Source organism: Ursus maritimus, unplaced genomic scaffold, assembly GCF_017311325.1.
Source record: "Ursus maritimus isolate PB19 unplaced genomic scaffold, ASM1731132v1 scaffold_32, whole genome shotgun sequence".
NCBI lineage: Eukaryota > Metazoa > Chordata > Mammalia > Carnivora > Ursidae > Ursus > Ursus maritimus.
Window position 1 is genome coordinate 21297172 of NW_024425786.1, and position 20543 is coordinate 21317714.

Consider the following 20543-nt stretch of genomic DNA (forward strand, 5'->3'; position numbering starts at 1 on the left):
AGAGAGAGAGCACAAGCAGGGGGAGCGGCAGGCAGAGGGAGAGGGAGAAGCTGGCTCCCCACTGAGCAAGGAGCCCCACTTAGGGCTCAATCCCAGGGTCCTGGGGTCATGACCTGAGCAGAAGGCAGATGCTTAACCGACTGAACCACCCAGGTGCCCCGGGTTCTTCCTGTCTTGAACTGTCCAATGTATTACTTTTTAGTCTTCTTAGGATAATTCTGTAATATAACTTAATCTTATACTTGAAGCAACATTTTATGTCATAAGCATTTAAAGTTATGAAGGGGAAAGTCTAGTGTAAAACAGTAACAAGTGGTGATATAAAGACAGTAGCAAGAGGAACTTTCCTTTGAGGTGAGGAAAGTTGTTGATTCCTGTCCATGGTAGTAGCTGCTAAGCAGTCCTGGGCAACTTGGAGCTTAAATACAATGGGGAACTAGTCAAAGCACTAACGTAGAGTTGTAAAGTATATTTATTTTATTCCTTTTGAGATAATTTATAACAAATTTCTTAACCCCATGCTGTGAATATTAATTTTTTCATGATTTATGTAGTTTGTTTATCGATGGACACTTTTACAACAGGATTTATGAACCTGGGTCCGAGAACAACACGGCAGTTGTGGCAGTAGAAACTCACACGATTCACAAAATTGAAGAAGGCATTGGTAAGTCTTTTTGTTATTCTAGTATCTTTGACGTTAGCTTCCTTGGTTGAAATTTCTTGCCTTTTGTGCCTTATATTTTCCCCCCTGCCCAGTGTGCCCTACCAGTGCTGTAGCCATCAGTTTGATGGTGGTGCATCTAGAGACACCACTGACTAAAGCTAGGCCCGTCAGTTAATTATTTAACATCATTTTGCTAGGGTACTGAAAAGATTTTTCATCTACAAAAACTCCACAAAGAAATTGGAGCCTCAAAGTTGATTCTGTCTCTAGGGAAGATGCTGATTAGGATTTACGAGGTGTTGATTGGAAGGCAGTCAGTGGAAAGAAGCTAAAAGAAAAGTTTGAAATTAGACAAACCTGAGTTTAAATCCTACTTTCGCACTTCTTAGCTGTGTGTCCTTGGGAAAGTCACTTCACCTTTCCAAGTCCCACCTACATACATTGGAAACAATCACTGCCTCACAGGCTTGTTAGAAGAACTAAATAAGATTAAGCATGTGAAAGCACATAAGACAGTGTCTGGCACATAGTGTGAGCTTGGTAAGAGAGCTGTTATGCCAAACGTCTTCCAGAAGATTTCAAAACAATACCAGCCAAAGTGAACAGTTAGCTACTCAGAGGAACCAAGAGACTAGAGATTTTTGAATTAAGCTTTTAGGGAAAAGTGTTCAATAAATAACTGATATTTTTTCCATTTTCAGATGCAAGCACTATAGAAGCAAATGAGGATATGGAAATTGCCTACCCCATAACTTGTGGGGAGAGCAAAGCCATTCTTCTCTGGAAGAAGTTTGTATGTCCAGGAATAAATGTGAAGTGTGTCAAGGTAATTGTCTTTTCTCCTTACTGGGGACTGTTTGGGGGCTCCTTGTTTTCAAAGAGTATAGTTTCAGTACGTCTTCTCTCTTGTCTACCGTATCAATGTTTTCAGTTTTGTGGCTATAGTCCCTATGGTGTCACAGAAGAAAATAAGGACTTTGGAGTGAGATTGACCTGGATTCAAATCCCACGCAGAATATAAGTTCTGTGAGAGCTGAGAACTTGTTTGTCTTGTTCACCATTGTATCCCCAACACCTAGAATGATGCTTGGCATATTTATCCATGAATGTTTGTTGAATGAATGGAGTCCCATCTCTATGACTGGATGACCTTGAATAAGTTAATTTCAGAGGCTCATATGTTAAAATATGAATAATCACATACACTGTAAGGTTGCCTAGCAGATGAAATGAGGTAATATATGTAAAATGCCTTATGGGAGTGTGCATTATATTAGAATTTATTGAAAATTATTACTGATAAAAATAAGTATTCATGAGAGCACAAAGTGGAAATAATTGCTTATCCTGTCTCCATTGGTAGCCACAGCTGTACCCAGAGATAGTAGTCACCATCAGTGGCATCATCCTAGAATCATTAAGGATTACAGAGTTTTGAGGCTCTGCAGTGATAGTGGTTTCTATGTTACTTATTCTTTCCGCCTCATCCTGAATCTTGTCATTAGGGCTGGATAGGTTACTTCAGTTTATTTAAACAGCCTTTGCAACATTGGACCCAAGTGCCTGATTTAGGGCATGAATGGATTTCAGATGTTGATTAATCAGTATATTAATCTCCGATCCTCCTCCTGTCTTCTGTAGCTCTGTACTAGGACAGGGCAGTGTGCCCAGAGAAGGATCATCTTCTCTGGCACAGCAGGGCAGGAGGCTGGAAGACACAGGGCTATGACTTAAGATGCCATCTGGGTATTTTTCATACGTAACAAGTGGAGTTACCTTTCTTTCTCTCTTGGCCTGCCTAAGTTGATCTCGGGTTCTTTTGGACTTTTCTTTTTACTTTAGTTCAATGATCAGTTGATCAGCCCCAAGCATTTTGTTCATCTGGCTGGCAAGTCCACCCTAAAGGACTGGAAGAGAGCCATTCGTCTGGGTGGAATCATGCTCAGGTGAGCTTTAATAACAAGCACATACGAGGGTGCTTGGAAGAGCACCTTCCAGTTGGAAAAGCATGCAGCTCTTGATCTCAGAGCCCCACATTGAGTGTAGAGATTACCAAAAATATATATATATTAATTAATTAAAAAGAAAACAAGCGCCTACCTTTTTGTTTTGTTTTGTTTTAAGATTTATTTATTTTAGAGAGAGAGGGAAGAGTTTTTTTTTTTTTTTTAAGATTTACTTGTTTATTTTAGAGAGTGAGAAAGCATGAGTGGAAGAGGCAGAGGCAGAGGGAGAGAGAATCTCAAGCAGACTCTGTATTGAGCACAGAGCCTATTGCGGGGCTTGGTCTCATGATCCTGAGATCACAATCTGAGCTGAAACCAAGAGTCAGACACTTAACTGACTTTGCCGCCCAGGCACCCCTGGAAAGAGAGCCGTAGGCAGACTCCACAAGGAGTGTGGAGCTGGCTGCAGGGCTCGATCTCACGACCCTGAGACCATGACCTGAGCCAAAATTAAGCCAAATCCAAGAGTGGGATGCTTAACCAACTGCGCCACCCCTCAGCACATACCTTTCAACTGACTTTGGGGGCACTTAATCATGGTAGAATACAGATAATTCAGTATTTTCTCTTTAATTTGAAATTTTTATTTCCTCTGAAGAATTGGTTTGAGCAATCCATGTATTTACCTTCATCAGCTAGCTCTTAAAATCCCTGTGAGAAAAGGAAGATTAAATTAAATTAACTCTTCCCAGCATCTAGGGCAAATTTTTTCTGATGTCAGGGTGTTAGGATCCTTTCTGGGCAGAGAAGCTCGGGAGTAGATGACAATAGTACTTGAGATCACCAAGCACAGGCAGGGCTAAGCCTGGTGCTGAGGAAGTGTGCCGACCACGAAGTATAGGCTGACTGACAAATTCTGTGATAATCTGGTAAAATAGAGGGTGCTTTTGATAAGTAACAATCATACTCAGTGAATGCAATCCGTGCCATCATTGTACCACAGAAATAAACTTCAGAATGTGTAATACCCTCACCCCCATCTTTATGCAGCAAGCTTATTATTGTAATTTCCCCCCCTCTGGAGAAGATTAACATTAATTGGTATTTCTTGAGCACTCACCTATTGATGGATTTTAAAATGTGGTCAGGAGTGGAAAGTTCCTCGCAGAACATGTATCATGATGTAAGAACATCTTACCCATTGCCTTTAATTCTTTTTAAGGAATGTGTCCTAAGAAGAGTCTATAGTGCTTGTAGAAATTCAGGCATAAAGATGTTTATTGCAACATTGTTTAAAATTATAGTCTGCTTTAGGGGCACCTGGGTGGCTGAGTCAGTTAAGCATCTGCATTCAGCTCAGGTCCTGATCCCAGGGCTTCAGGCTCCCTGCTCAGTGGGGAGCCTGCTTTTCCCTCTCCCTCTTCCCCTCCCCCCATTTGTGCTCTCTCACTCTCTCAAATAAATAAATAAAATCTTTTTTTTAAATATGTTGTTTCGAAGTTTGATTAGTGAGAACATTTTTTTTTCTAAGATAATATTTATTTGATAGAAAGCGAGAGAACACAAGCAGGGGGAACAGCAGAGGGAGAGGGAGAAGCGGGCTCCCCACTGAGCAGGGAGCCCAACATGGGACTCCATCCCAGGACCCTGGGACCATGACCTGAGCTGAAGGCAGACACTTAACTGACTGAGCCACCCAGGTACCCCATAAATAACATCTTAAAAAAAAAAAGAAAGAAAGAAAATGATAGTATGCTTTAATACACAGTTAAGGTATATCTAAAGTAAATTTATGGTTCATCTAAATATATATGAGCATATACTATGAGATATTATGAGGTTATAAGATATTTCTAAAGAGTTTTTACATGGAAAAATGCTTATGATGTAAAGAAAGAAATAAAATATAAAATTGGGGGCGCCTGGCTGGCTCAGTCAGTAGAGCATGTACTCTTGATCTTGCTGTACTGAGTGAGTTATATATATATGGAGGGGCGCCTGGATGGCTCAGTCGGTTAAGCGTCTGACTCTTGATTTCAGCTCAGGTCTTGATTTCAGGGTTGTGAGTTCAGGCCCTGCATTGGGCTCCATGCTGGGCTTGGAGCCTACTAAAAAAAATATATATATATACACACACACACAAACAGTGTGATTTTAGTTGTGTAAAACACACACACATGTGTACATAAAATTTAATAGAAGAAAATATGCCAAAATGTTAATGTTATCTCTGTGTTGTTGGATTTTTTAAAGAGCAGTTGTTTTCTTTATAGTTTTCTGTATTTTCCACAGAAAATGTTAATTTTTTCTTCATTATTATTCAGATTATTTTAATAGAGAGACACATCAAAAAAAATTATTCCAGATGATTTGTATGCAGAAATCAGTAGTTAAATAAAATTGGGAAGGAATACTTTTAACTTTCATTATTGTTCTTCTTGGCCTATTCTTTTTGCCCAGAAAAACAAGCACATGCCAACTTTCCTCAAATGTAAGAAGGAATCAGAATGTCTAAAAGATCTTTAGTGAAAGCCAAGTAACGTTATAACATAGAGTTCACTATAATTAAAATACCCCATGGTTTTGCTCATGGCCTATAATAACAATGTCTTGTTATTGTGAATCCAGTTATAAGGGCATTTTATAGTGGGGGTTTAGTGTAATCAACTTTGTACTATATTTATAGGAGAGTTGTTATCCTTTTTTTTTGTTTGTTTTTTAGGAAAGAAATGTGCTGAAGTTTTATGTCTTCAAAAGTGGCAACAGATCTTGCTGGTCTAAGAATACTAATACATTAGAATCTCATCATAAAATTCTTGTTCCCTATAGCATTTCTCGGTTGTGCTCGAATATATGAACTAGTCTTTTCCCCTTTTGGGTTTGCTTTCAATGAGATTCTGTGGGGATACTCGGATGTTGTCAGAAGTGTGTCCCAGCTAAAGCTTGTTGATAACGGGAAATGAGAGAATACTCAAAATGAGCGGGCTAGGAAGGGAAGAGGAGTACTTGTAAATGTGGGCAGGACCAATGAAAATTTTATAATCCCAATTAGAATTTTTGCAACCTAATGACTTTTAATGCTATTAGGTTTCACTAATCTATGGAGTAGACACAGCAACTTTGTTTCTATTTGTCCCCGAGGCCTAGTTCCCTCTAGATGTAATGCAGGCTGAACTGGTACTTCTTGTCTCCCTTTACACAGGAAAATGATGGACTCTGGACAGATTGATTTTTACCAGCATGACAAGGTTTGCTCCAATACCTGCAGAAGCACCAAATTTGATCTTCTGATCAGCAGTGCAAGAGCTCCAGTGCCAGGACAGCAGACAAGTGTGGTGCAGACACCCACTTCGGCCGATGGTAGGGGGTAGGAAACCACCTGAAAACCCAGTGTTTTTTAGTAACACTTTTCCCCTTACTTCTCTTTTGTGTTTCTTAATTTTAATTCTCGTGAGCATTGATGTCCCTATAAAGTATGCTAATCTTGGGTGTGATTCCATACTTTAGAGACAGATCTCTTTGTTTTCTCCCAGATGATTCCTATTGGCCATACTTCCTTCCTTGTTTCTTTCTAACTGTGCACGGTAAACATTAGAAAGATGGTTCAGGGGCGCCTGGGTGGTTCACTCAGTTAAGAATCCCACTCTGGATTTTGGCTTAGGTCACACCTCAAGGTGGTGAGATTGAGCCCCAGGTCAGGCCCCGTGCTGGGTGTGGAGCCTGCTTAAGATTTTCTCTCTCTCTCTCTCTCTCTCTCTCTCTCTCCCTCTCTCTCTCTCTCTCTCCCCCCCCGCCCCTTCCCCCCATGTACATGCTCTCGAAAGAAAGAAAGAAAGAAAGAAAGAAAGAAAGAAAGAAAGAAAGAAAGAAAGAAAAAGATAGATATATGATTCAGTGGTTATTATGTTTATTCAGTGGTCTCACTTTGGTCCCACTTGGCATATCTTTGAAATTAAGTTGTTTTAAAATCCTTTGCTCTGGGGCGCCTGGGTGGCACGGCGGTTGGGCGTCTGCCTTCGGCTCAGGGCGTGATCCCGGCGATCTGGGATCGAGCCCCACATCAGGCTCTTCTGCTATGAGCCTGCTTCTTCCTCTCCCACTCCCCCTGCTGGTGTTCCCTCTCTCGCTGGCTGTCTCTATCTCTGTTGAATAAATAAATAAAATCTTTAAAAAAATAAAATAAAATAAAATAAAATAAAATCCTTTGCTCTACTGGTGGTTAAGCAAGAAGATAGAATGTGAAGGGTTTTCAGCTGTTGAGCTGAGATGTATCAAAGGTAATGTATGGTTGGCTGGACTGGACTCTGGAAACTGCTACTGTAAGGATCGAAGAGCTCTGCCTGGAAGGAATCCACATAACCAAGTGGAGGCTTTGTCACAAATGAGGCAGGATGGGCATACGCTTAACTTCAGTATTGTTGACCTCGGGACTAGAGCTCTTTGCTCTTCTCTAGGGAAGATGGAGCTATGTGAGATGATTATTAAGGATTCAGTTAGTCCAGGGGAGCCTGGCTGGCCCAGTTGGAGGAGTGTGTGACTCTTGATCTTGAGGTCATGAGTTCAAGCCCCACACTGGGTGTAGAGATTAAATAAACAAACAAACAAACTTAAAAAAAAAGATTCAGTTAGTCCAGTTAAGATTCTTGTCTCAACTACTTCCAGAAGTCTTAAAGAATGCCTGACGAGTTGCAAGGACACTAATGGATATAAGGGAAGTACTATGTTTTAAAAATGACCTCTCAAGGTTTCTTTTGGTCAGCCCTAATATTCTGTGAGTAACCACTGGGTGAGTAGAAGACAAATCTCTTAGAACCTAAGTTGCCTTCAGGAAAGTATAAAATGGCTAGCAGTTCGAATTTTTGATCATGTGAGTCTTTCACTTGAAAAGTAAAAAACGCAATGAAATTATCTACTTTTTATTTGGCTAAAACTCCTTTAGTTGATTATCCATATCAATATTACTTTTTTGCTTGATTATTAATACCCTCCAGCATGTGGAGTCCATATTTGTCTGTATATCTGTCTGGATCAGTTTGATTTTTCTCCATTCTCTTGTTTAAAAAAAAATTTTTTTTTAAGATTTTATTTATTTGAGAGAGAGAGAGAGCTTGTGAGCACAGCAGGGGGAGTTGCAGGCAGAGGGAGAGGGAGAAGCAGGCTTTCCACTGAGTGGGGAGCCCAATGTAGGACTTGATCCCAGGACCCCAGGATCATGACCTGAGCCAAAGGCAGACGCTTAACCAACTGAGTCACTGAGGCACCCCTGTTTAAAATCTTAATGTACAGGGGTGCCTGGGTGGCACAGCGGTTAAGCGCATGCCTTCAGCTCAGGGCGTGATCCCGGCATTATGGGATCGAGCCCCACATCAGGCTCCTCCGCTAGGAGCCTGCTTCTTCCTCTCCCATTCCCCCTGCTTGTGTTCCCTCTCTCGCTGGCTGTCTCTATCTCTGTCGAATAAATAAAATCTTTAAAAAAATAAAAATTAAAAATAAAAATCTTAATGTACAAGGAGTTCCTGACTGGCTCAGTCAGAAGAACATGTGACTCCTGATCTTGGGGTTGTGAGTTTGAGCCCCATGGTGGGTGGAGAGATTACTTAAAAAAAATAAAATAAATAAAATCTTAATATAAAATGTTAATAGCAAAAGTTCTTTTCCTCTGTGAATCCGCTATTCCTGGATCTCTTCTTATCTGAGTTCTTTGGTCTCATCTCTCTTGCTTTCTCACCCATGGCCTGTTAAACAAGCTATAGCAACTTCTGATATTCTCGACGGTCGGCATCAAATATGCTTGTACTAGGGCTCTTGGCTAAGCACCGTACTCTTCTTTTAAATTATTTTAGGTCCTCCTCATCCTCACTAAGTCCGGGGCAGACAGCCTGGCAATCATGCTCACCTTCAGTCTTTTTAAAAAACACCTGCTCAGGAAGCAGACTGCTCTTTTGTGATTTTATAAGTTATCTTTCACTTTCTATTCAGAGTAAGAAGAAAGCATTTTCTTTTGAAAGGCAGGTTTTCTTTAGAAAATCCAATGTTCATTCTGGCTTACCAAGGATTCTAGTTTTTACTATATGGACCTGCAGGCAAAAGGCCAGAATGTTAAAATAACAGGGTCTCTTTGGCCGTATGAGATAAAGGAGAGCTATGACTTTTTCATGAAATTCACTGGCTTTACTTCTAATGGACTGCTTTTAGGTAGCATCACACAGATTGCCATCTCAGAAGAGAGCATGGAAGAGGCAGGGCTGGAATGGAACTCTGCTCTCACTGCTGCTGTCACCATGGCTACAGAGGAGGGTGTGAAGAAAGACTCAGAGGAAATTTCAGGTACTTTTCTATGAGGCTAAGATATCTTGCAGGGTTTTGTGACCCTTCTCACCATTATGATTATGGACACAGTAGGTCTCTTAATTACTTTTGCTGGGTTTTCTCATGCTTTTTAATAATAATCGTAGCTGCAAACATTTTATTTTAATCCATGCAACAACAGCCACGCACAGTCACATTTTGCATAGGAATAAATTGAGATTCAAAAAGGTTCAGCCGCTTGCCCAAGACCCGCTGCATAGCCAATAGTGTCAGAGCTGAATTCAGCTGTTTGACTCTGTAGTCAGTGCTTTTCATCCTGTCACACTGCCTCCAACTTTGGAACGTTTCTTAAATAAACCAAGCTGCAAGATGTTAGAAGAAAAAGTTAGGTAGCAGGTGGTGTAGTGGACGGTGACCAATGACGATTCACTTAGAGGGGACCAGGAGGGGTTTCACATCATCCTCCATTCATTAATTCACTTGAAAAATATTTATTGCTGTGTATTTTTAGTTGGCACTGTTGCCAACTTAGATGAAAAGACATAGCTTTTGCTCTCAGCTTATCCCGCCTATTCAGCTGTTTTATTTTACTTTGTAAGAATAGGACTAGAGGGGGTATAGTTGACTCTTGAGCAATGTGGCAGTTTGGAGCACCAACCTCCTGTGCAGCGGAAAATCCATGTGTAACTTGCCTCCCCCGCCACCCCCACTTAACTATAAGCCTTACCAATAACATAGTCGATTAACATATTTTTTATGTTATTTGTATTATATACTGTATTCTTACAATAAAGTAAACTAAAGAAAAGAAAATATTCCTAAGAAAATCATAAGAAAAAACATTTACGTCACTGTACTGTATATATTGAAAAAAATCTATATATAAGTATACCCTCACAGTTCACACCATGTCATACAAGGCTCGCCTGTATATCTTTATTTTAATATCTTTATTATTTAACTTCTAAGATACTAAATACTGTTTAAATTAAATTATTTAAATAAATAATATTTAATATTTATTTAATCTCTTTATTGGAGGAAGATACCCGCTCCCTATAGCCAGAGCCATGACAAATTGAGGCAATTATCTCAAGTCCCTATGTTGCTGAAGAGGCCGATAATTGGGTACCAACTCAGGGAGGCAGCTAGTATTCCAAAAACTTCTTCCTTTTTCCCAGAAATGGCCCAACAAGAAATCATTTCAAATTGAAGTAATTTCGAGTTTAACTTGTAGAGATGTGCCTAAGTATATGTAGTATCCCTTGTTTATCTTCTGTCTTATCCCTCTTGTGTCAGAGGACACTTTGATGTTCTGGAAAGGAATAGCTGATGTAGGGCTGATGGAAGAGGTTGTCTGCAACATACAGAAGGAAATAGAGGAGCTACTCAGGGGAGTTCAGCAGCGGCTCATTCAGGCTCCCTTCCAGGTAACAGGTAAGTGCACTAATTCTAATTCTAACAACAGTGGTCATTTTATTGAACACTGACAGCTGTAAGCAAATCCTGTTAGTCTCATGAAAACATTGAGGTATGAGTATTATTATCCACATTTTACAGATTAGGAAACTATGGTTCATAAAATTTACTTGTCCATAGTTCATAATAAGGTTTTGAACTCGGGTCTGGTCATGCTTTTCCACAGGTAATTTTTGGCTTTATAAATGGTGCCAGAAAGCAGGCCTCTCTCTATTACGTATAGATAGAGTCTGAAAATTGGAGAAAGCTACCTGGTTTTAGACAAGTCTCATATTCTATCAGTTTAGGGCATCCAGAACTATTGTGTGCACTTACAGCTGTTTCCGAATACCCATAGGGTACTTGCTGCTGTGCATAATGTAAAAGGATGTTCTAATCATCTGATACAAAAGGGTTTGTGATGATGAGCGTCTGGCTGGCTCAGTCAGTGGAGCATGTGACTCTTAATCTTGGGGTCATGAGTTTGAGCTCCGTGTTGGGGGTAGAGCTTACTTTTTTTTTTTTTTTAAAGATTTTATTTATTTATTCATTCGACAGAGATAGAGACAGCCAGCGAGAGAGGGAACACAAGCAGGGGGAGTGGGAGAGGAAGAAGCAGGCTCATAGCGGAAGAGCCCGATGTGGGGCTCGATCCCATAACGCCGGGATCACGCCCTGAGCCGAAGGCAGACGCCCAACCGCTGTGCCACCCAGGCGCCCCTAGAGCTTACTTTAAAAAAGAGTCATAATATGGGGCGCCTCGGTGGCTTAGCCGTTAAACGTCTGCCTCCGGCTCAGGTCATGATCCCAGAGTCCTGGGGTCGAGCCCCGCATTGGGCTCCCTGCTCCGCAGGAAGCCTGCTTCTCCCTCTCACACTCCCCTTGCTTGTGTTCCCTCTCTGGCTGTCTCTCTCTGTCAAATAAACAAATAAAATCTTAAAAAAAAAGTCATAATAATATCTCATAAGCTTGTGTGTCAGTGAGTTCCTAGATTTGTTAATTGTGTCTTATTACCGCTTTATAATTCATACATTATATAAATACACTTCAATTTTATAGTAAAATCTTTTTTTATGTTCTTGGAGGAAAAAAAAGGCAAGTAATGTAGAAAGCAGGGATGACTCTTTTAAATAGGGTGGTCAAGGAAGGCCTCCCAAAGCAGGTGGCATTTAAGCAGAGACCTGAATTGAAGAAGCAAGCCATGTGATGAGCTGGAAGAAGGAACATTTCAGGCAGAAGGAACAAAGACCTTGAAGTTGCAATGGGCTTCATAGGCTCAAAGAATTACAGAAGCACTGAGGCAGCCACAGCGAAGTAGGGTATAGAAGAGTGATAGGTAATAAGGTTGGAGAAGAAAAGAACAGACAGTTTATTTAGTTATTTTTTTTTTTTTAAGATTTTACTTATTTATCTACGAGAGAGAGAGAGAAAGCCCAAGGAGTGGGGAGAGGGAGAACCGGGCTCACTGCTGAGCTGGGAGCCTGACATGGGGCTCGATGCCAGGACCCTGGGACTGTGACCTGAGTTGAAGGCAAACACTTAACTGACTGAGCCACCCAGGTGCCCTGAGGGGATAGTTTAGATAAGCTTTGGTTAGAATTTTTATTTTAAGGTGATGGTAAGCCATCATAGTGATTTTGAGCAGGGGACCGAAATGATAAGGATTTATATTTTTATATTTTATGTATATATATTTTTTTAAAGATTTTTTTTTATTTATTTGACAGAGACAGAGACAGCTAGCGAGAGAGGGAACACAAGCAGGGGGAGTGGGAGAGGAAGAAGCAGGCTCATAGCGGAGGAGCCTGATGTGGGGCTCGATCCCATAATGCTGGGATCACGCCCTGAGCCAAAGGCAGACACTTAACCGCTGTGCCACCCAGGCACCCCTATATTTTTTATATTTTTGAAAGATCACTTTGGTTGCTATACGGAGAATGGACTGTATGGGGCAAGAAATAAGTTGGGAGGGGTGCCTGGCTAGCTCAGTTGGTGGAGAGTGCAACCCTTGACCTCAGGGTTATGAGTTTAAGCCCGACATTGGTCATAGGGCCTACTTAAAAAAAAAAAAAAAGAAAAAGGAAAGAAATCAGTGGGGAGACTCTTGAAGGAATTACTCCAGACAAGAGATGATGGTGGCATGGATTAGAGTGGATAGTGGTAGACCTGGGAAGAAGTGATCATATTGGGGATATATTTTGAATGTGGAACTGACAAGTTTTGCTGATGGATTGGATGTAGGGTAAAAGAGAAAGGGGGCGCCTGGGTGGCTCAGTCATTAAGCGTCTGCCTGTGGCTCAGGTCATGATCCCAGGGTCCTGGGATCGAGCCCCTCATTGGGCTCCCTGCTTGTCGGGAAGCCTGCTTCTCCCTCTCCCACTCCCCCTGCTTGTGTTCCCTCTCTCGCTGTCTCTCTCTCTGTCAAATAAATAAATAAATCTTAAAAAAAGATAGATAGAGAGAAGGACAGAAATCCAGGATGACTCATACCTTTTTGGCTTGAGCCATGAATGGTGACACCATTTCCTGAGGCGAAGATCACTGGGAGAGTTGTAGTTAGTACAGTTAGTAGTTGTTTTTTTGTTTTTTGGGTATTTTTTAAAAGTAGGCTTCATGGCCAGTGTAGGGCTTGAACTCATGACCCTGAGATCAAGAGTCACATACTCTTGTGACTGAGCCAGCCAGGCACCCCTCAAAGTTAGTCTTGACTTGGGGCACCTGGCTGGCTCAGTGGATGGAGCATGTGACTCGTGATCTGACGGTCACGAGTTCAAGCCCCATGTTAGGCATAGAGCTTACTTTAAAAAAAGAGAGAAAAGAAAAAAAGAAAAAAATTAGTGTTGACTTGCTAAATGATCATGAGGCCTTCAAATGGAGGTGCCACTCAGCTAGATGGAAGTATGACTCTGGCATGCAGGAAGGAGGTTAGGGCTGGAGATCTGCAGGTGGGAGTTCTCAGCATGTACATTGTTATTTCAAAGCATGGAACTGGATGAGATGACTGTGGAAAAGAGCTGTAGGTGGAGAAGTGGTCTGAGTTAAGGAAGTAATGACCACAGCTACTGACAATGCTTTCAAGAAGTTTTGAATAAAGAGGAACAGAGATAACACTACGAATAACATTGCATGCCAGTTCCCATGTTTGACTCTTAAAATATGCTATATTTTTTTTTAACATTTTATTTTTTTGAGAGAGAGAGCAGGCAGGGGGAGGAGAGCCTGATGTGGGGCTGGATCTCACAACCCTGAGATCATGACCTGAGCTGAAATCAAGAGTTGGACACTTAACCAACTGAGCCACTCAGGTGCCCCTAAAATATATTTCTATTCTTCATGTCTGTTTTGCCAAGTAAGTATTATTAGGCCCTTTTGTTTTGGATGAGAAAACTGAGGAGTGAAATGACTTATCCAGGTTCACACAGATAGGAGGAAACCATAAAACTGAGATTCAAACTTAGCTCTATCTAGCATAGTGACCATGTTTTCTAAACCGGAAGTCGGAACTTATAACCAGATGCAAGATTTTTTTTATTTTTAAATTTATTTATATGGAAGGATGGATAAGTTACAACAATTGAAGTTAATTATACATGTGATAAATCTTTGCCAACATTTTTAAAAAATGCAATTAGAATAGTACCGTCATTTCTGGGTTGTTTCATATTTATAAGCAACACGACAGAGAGCTGGGGAAACACTTCTGTTTTAACTTGACAGGCATGTCTTTGTTTTAAATAGATGCTGCTGTTCTCAACAATGTAGCACATACATTTGGCCTAATGGACACGGTGAAGAAGGTTTTGGACAACAGAAGGAACCAAGTAGAGCAGGGAGAAGAGCAGTTTCTCTATACGCTGACAGGTGTGTATAACTTGGTTCTTCTTAGGTGATACTATACTAATATCCTTGAGTCTTGGCATTTCCTTGTGGACTTCTGTTGGGACTTCCTTTCTTCTTTCCTTCCTTCTTTCCTTCCTTCCTTCCTTCCTTCCTTCCTTCCTTCCTTCCTTCCTTCCTTCCTTCCTTCCTTCATCATGGTCCTCCTTCTGTATCTTTTGGAGGATTAAAATATCTGTTCAATTGCTCCATTAATCCAGTAATCTCAGTGGCAGAAGAAACAAACTGGCCTTTGTTTTCATTACATTATTTATATTGCATCTTTTGATAACTGTAAATTTAGCACTTTTTCCATTATTTGTGGTAATCAGAAATTATGAGCACTTGAATAATTTAACTCTTTTTATCAAGTACTTATTTTGCGCTGTCTCTGGGATGCCTGGGTGGCTCAGTTGGTTGGGCGTCTGCCTTTGGCTCAGGTCATGATCCCAGGATCCTGGGCTTGAGTTCTGCATCAGACTCCTTGCTCAGTGGGGAGCCTGCTTCTCCTTCTCCCTCTGCTGCTCCCCCTGTTTGTGCTCTCTCTCTCTGACAAATAAATAAATAAAATCTTCCAAAAAAATTTGCACTGTCTCCAAACTAGGTTGTAGAAATATAATGTTGACTAAGACAGCCTCACTCTCTACATGGTCTTTAAGGAACTCAAGGGAAAGCAGACATAGAAATAAATGCAAAAAGTAGTCAGCTTTGTAACTGAGGCATATAGTGGGTATGGTGGAAGAACAAAAGGAGTTGTCACTTATATCCAGAGAGAATCAAGAAAAGGTTTTGGATAAAGCAGGTGAAAGATGTAAAACAAGTCAGAGGTATCAATTATCACCTTTGAATGATGTAGAATATATTATAGTGAGTCATGAAGCCAAAAGGCAAGATTATTTGGTAATAGAAGAACAATTTATGTTGTCTTAAACTTACTTTTATACCCAGTATGTAATTTAAACTCAGTTTACTGAGTACTCTGAGACCCTTTTCATTTGATCCTCCTAAGAATGTTATAGGCTATTATCCCTATTTTATAGATGACACAGTAGAGGCCCAAAGAGGATAAATGATTTGCCTTGGGGCGGCATCAGTACTTGGCAGTGAAGCCTGGAATAGCACTTGGCTTTCTTACTCCTAATCCAGTGCTTTCATGAAACTTCCAAAAAATGGCTTTTGTTAAGAATGTGGGCTTCTGGTTCTTTGTCCATATTATTTTTTTTAGATAGGTTTAATCATAGTATACATAAAGTTTTATTTTCTGCTTTTTTCACTGTGACATATTAATATTTTACCAAGTTGCTACATAGTACTTTACCTAGACATTCTTCTAGGGATGACATTTAAATTTTCAAACTTTCATTCAGTAGTTTATTTTGTTGCAGTGAACTTGTATGAATACAACTTTTTCTTTTTATGTCCTTTTAAACTACTTCCCAGAACTAAGCTTCAGGTTAAGTGGTACTGAAAATTGTTTTATGGATTTTTATGACCTGTTGCCAAATTTCCAAGATTATATCACCATTTTGAACACATCAGCATTGGATGTTGTTATTTACAATATTCTCTGATTTAACTTCTTAAAAAATTATAGATGTAACTGTTATCTTCTTCAAAGATTTTATCTATTTATGAGAGAGATTTAACTTTTTATTTTTATTTTATTTTTTAAAAGATTTTATTTATTTGTTTGACAGAGAGAGACAGCGAGAGAGGGAACACAAGCAAGGGGAGTGTGAGAGGGAGAAGCAGGCTTCCTGCCAAGCAGGGAGCCCGATGCGGGGCTCAATGCCAGGGCCCTGGGATCATGACCTGAGCCGAAGGCAGACACTTTTTTTTTTTTAAATTGAAGATTTTATTTATTTATTTGACAGAGAGACAGTGAAAGAGGGAACACAAGCAGGGGGGAGGAGTGGGAGAGGGAGAAGCAGGTTTCCCACCAAGCAGGGAGCCCGATGTGGGGGTTTATCCCAGGACCGTGGGATCATGACCTGAGCCAAAGGCAGACACATTACGACTGAGCCACCCAGGCACCCCATGTAATTGTTATCTTCTTGAGATGTACATTTCTTTGGTTACTACTGAAAATGGGGGGAAAAATGCAGTATTTTGTAACTTACAAGGCAGTATTTAAAATTTTTTGAATGAAAAAGAAATTGTTTTAACATGTTCTTGATCCCTACCTACTCCTTTTATTCCAAGCAAGGAATTGATTTGCTCTTGGTGTTCCATAGAAGCAAAGTGCTCTACAGATGTAACTGATTATTTATTGAATGCTTCTCAGGTACAAAGCAATAGAAGAAGTGCTGGTGTAGAACCAGACTCATCAGTGCTCACCAGGGTTGGATTGGAAATTGGGAGAGGGATAGTGATACATGTATTATGGTGGAAAAGCCACCAAGTTGGCCATCAGAAGACTTTTGTCTTGGCCCAAGCTCTGAAAATTTAAGTAAATCACTGTACTCTCTGGGTCCCAGTTCAAATGAATGTGTTAGAACTCTAAGACCTCTTTTAGTTCTGTAATTCTTAGGGACTTCCTCCGTCACTTTCTGTAGACTTCTCTGGGTGCTAATGGTAGACTAAGGCCATTTAGTACACTAAGGTCACCAGGAAGGTGATCCTGCCTTGAAGGACAGGTTGGGAATCACTGTTTTTTGGAGCAGCCATTGTAGCTCCTCTGTAGGTCCATGTTAGTTCCAAAGGGATTGTGCAAATATTCCTTATTTCCATCTGTAGATCCAGGCAAGGCATCTGTAAGCCGCAAGATCAACCGCAGGTTTCTTTGGTTTGCATTTTGGTGACAGATGACAAAATGCCATAGGAGCTTCTAGGGTTGAGCTGTAGTAGGATCACAGCCTGAAAATGATTCTGAATTGTTGCCCTGCCTATAATCACACAATGAAATGTAATTGCTGGAGGGATTTTAAAAATCATCCAGTTTGGTTTCTTGTTTTGAAAACAGTGAAGCTATGTAGTGGCAAAAGCCAGTATAGGCCAAGACAAGACCTCAGGTTTCCTGACTCCATTCACTGTTCCCAAGAGTATACTTCTCTCCACACAAAGTCTGTCTTTTTTTCCACAGAGTTGGAACGCCAGTTGGAAGAGCAGAAGAAGCAAGCTCAGGATCACAGGCTGAAATCCCAGACGGTTCAAAATGTGGTACTTATGCCTGTGAGCACTCCTAAGCCTCCAAAAAGGCCCCGGCTCCAGCGGCCAGCTTCCACCACAGTGCTGAGCCCTTCTCCTCCGGTCCAGCAGCCTCAGTTCACAGTCATCTCACCCATCACCATCACCCCAGTGGGCCAGTCATTTTCCATGGGCAATATTCCAGTGGCCACCCTCAGCCAGGGCTCCAGTCCTGTGACTGTTCACACACTGCCTTCTGGCCCCCAGCTCTTCCGCTATGCCACAGTGGTCTCCTCTGCCAAGAGCAGCTCACCAGACACAGTGACCATCCACCCTTCATCTAGCTTGGCACTGCTAAGCTCCACCGCCATGCAGGATGGGAGTACCCTGGGCAACATGACCACCATGGTGAGCCCCGTGGAGCTGGTGGCCATGGAGTCCGGCCTGACCTCAGCAATCCAGGCTGTTGAAAGCACCTCAGAGGATGGGCAGACCATCATTGAGATTGACCCAGCCCCAGACCCAGAGGCTGAGGATACTGAGGGCAAAGCAGTCATTTTGGAGACAGAGCTGAGGACTGAGGAGAAAGTTGTGGCTGAGATGGAAGACCACCAGCATCAAGTCCACAATGTGGAGATTGTGGTCTTAGAGGATTAACTGGGGATCTCGGGGCCAGGAGATATGTTTTGGTTTGGAATTTTAATTATTTGTTTATTTTTGTCATTGTCCCACTCATTTCCACATAGGATCCTTTTTTTTAAACAAAATCTCATTGTTGTAACTGAAAATGTTGGGTTCCTCCCACCCCCTCATTGAAAAATGGACAAAAACAAGCTGTCCTTCCGGAAGTTGAGAGTAGGTCACTCAATGTCCTAATCCTTTTGCACCAAGAAAGTTATTTCTTCTAGGGGAGGCATCAAGATAATCAGAAACCCTGTCCAAAAAGCCCTTTCCAGGCTAGTCTGTCTGTGTACGCATGTGGTTATATTTTTGTAAAGATGCATTGACCAGACTCTGGAATGCAGATCTGACACTGGAAGGCAACCCACCCACACATGGAAGCAGAAGGATACTTTATTTTGTATCCTGGAAAGGGCCCTCAGAGGCCGGTGCAAAACTCTGAAACGAAAGAAAGTTGAACTATGCTTGCAGGGGAAGGTGGCATACCAGCAGCAGCTTAAAACAGGAAGTGCTTTGGCCAGGATGGGGCAAGGAAATTATCTTAGCTCCAGAGGTGCACCTGATGCCTCTTGATATCTCTAAGGGTTATTACTATGGGTGCCATTTTAAGGAGGGGCCAGTAATAAGTGGAAGGGTACATCTCCGTGGACCAAGTGGCATCAGGGGTGTAGGGGCCTGTGGCTTTGCAGAAGTAGAAATCGCCGGTTGTCACAGCTGTGCTTTGTGATTTAAGCTCACCTTCCCTCCCTTCCCCAACTTTGTCAAAGCACTTAACCCTCCTAAACTAGGATCAGTCCATTCATTTGCAAACTATGTGATGTGGTGTAAATTTCTCTGGTCCTCAGACTGTGGCTGTCATGGCGGTGGGGCTCCAAGGCCATCATTTTTATTGCATGACTCCAGGCACAGGGGAGCTCCTCATCTAGACCAGCTGCCCTTTTTGGTGGGGCCCTTTTTTGGCTTTGGAACCAAAAGCAGCCACTCATTTGGTGCTTCCTCTTGTTCTACCCTCCATCCCTCAACTGTTAATGGCATCTGTCTCCTGGATCCCACGCTCTTCAGCTTTTTGGCTGATTTGGAGAACAGTGACAGGTGCCTGCCTGCCTTCATCCTCTTTTAGATTCATTTATACCATTTATACCACAGATGTTTCTGTGAGATATTAAGCTCATAAAAAAACCTTAGGCTTGGCAGGGAAGACTCAACAGCCCCAGCCTATCCCGAGGCACTGAGTAGATGTCTCCTCCTGAGCAAGCTGGACTCCCTGGGAAAGAAGCATTGTCTGCAACATTATATTATAGGAAATGTACCAGGAATGTCTATAATAATATCTTGGGGGGGTATTTTTTTTTTTTTATGTTGTTTGTATATTTAGAGCTGGGCCATTTTCCGTGCTGTGATTCCTGCTCTTTGACCATCTTCAGTGTTTGGGGCAAGAGTGGATCCTGGTTTTTATTTCTTTGATTGCATTGTTTACTGCACTAGGACAAATATAGGGAAACTGCAGACAAGTTAAAGGAAAACGAGGTCAAAAAAGAAAGCACACACCTTAGGAGTGGGAGGGGTTTTTTTTGTTTTTGTTTTTTTAATTAAAAGCAAAATTTTGACCTGTAGTTTCCTTTTTTTTTTTTTTTTTTTTTTTTTTTTTTTTTTTTTTTTTTTTTTTACGAGAAGGCACCCACCTGAAGCCATGTTTCTTCCAACACATGTTGGAAACCCTGTTGTCAAGCAAGTGAAAACCGTTCTGCCATCCCTCAGATGGCTTTAATAGCTAGAGAGGCCTTCTAACTTGGGAGGGTCAATCTTAAAAGCCTTAAGGGTGAAATTTCTGAACCCCATATAGTTGTGGCTTTCAGTTTAAAATTGTCTGGGGTTTTACTTTTCTCTTCGAAATGTTTAATAGATGTAGCAATCAGCTTAGAACAAACCTTTGGCCCTTTAGTGAGGGAATTGGCTTTTATTATTGCTTCTTTGGGTTTTCTGATGGTACCCAAACAAAAACAGAATTTCTGTCTAAGCCTAAAACTGCTACTCGAACCTAGAAAGGCACACGTCATGTGCCTATCATGTTTTTTAGGGACACTTTTCCCTTTCCCAGAGATGGGAGGTCCAATTCAGGACAGAGGAGGAGCCCTGGAGAACACCCGCACACTAGCTCAGGTCCCTTTCTTTCCTCCATCAGCTGTCCGTAGTGTTTTGAAGCAGTGTGAGCATCATGCTTCCGAAGTCAAGAGATCTCCTCCTCCTGAAGACTGAACCTGTTTACTTACTATCTGAATAGTCTGGCGAGTGGAAATACATGAGCTTTGTTGTTTTCCTGGTCTTCCAATGGCCTGGCATTATTGCGAGCTGCTGTGGTACCCGTTGTTGAGTGGGGGTTTTCTCAGAGCCCTGGTCTAAATGATCTCAGACAGTGTGAGAAATATGCAAGCCGTTGGTATGTGCACAAGCAGTTGCAATGAATCATTCCTCAGGCTGAC

General features: G+C 41.4%; 1 protein-coding gene across 7 annotated transcripts in view; it reads left to right on the plus strand.

The window, feature by feature from the left end:
- The window catches only part of GMEB1 (glucocorticoid modulatory element binding protein 1), a 40223-nt gene extending 20549 nt beyond the window's left edge, over window positions 1-19674 (plus strand). For 6 of the 7 annotated variants that reach the window (XM_040619133.1, XM_040619131.1, XM_040619132.1 and 3 more), the window contains 8 exons: window positions 555-667; window positions 1369-1493; window positions 2510-2613; window positions 5816-5973; window positions 8809-8940; window positions 10222-10359; window positions 14119-14241; window positions 17339-19674. In XM_040619133.1, the coding sequence (XP_040475067.1) occupies window positions 555-667; window positions 1369-1493; window positions 2510-2613; window positions 5816-5973; window positions 8809-8940; window positions 10222-10359; window positions 14119-14241; window positions 17339-18039 (1594 nt within the window). In that variant the 3' untranslated portion in view covers window positions 18040-19674. The remainder of the gene's footprint in view (window positions 1-554; window positions 668-1368; window positions 1494-2509; window positions 2614-5815; window positions 5974-8808; window positions 8941-10221; window positions 10360-14118; window positions 14242-17338) is intronic. The other variant, XM_040619135.1, reaches the window with a different exon arrangement.
- Window positions 19675-20543: the final 869 nt, after the last annotated feature.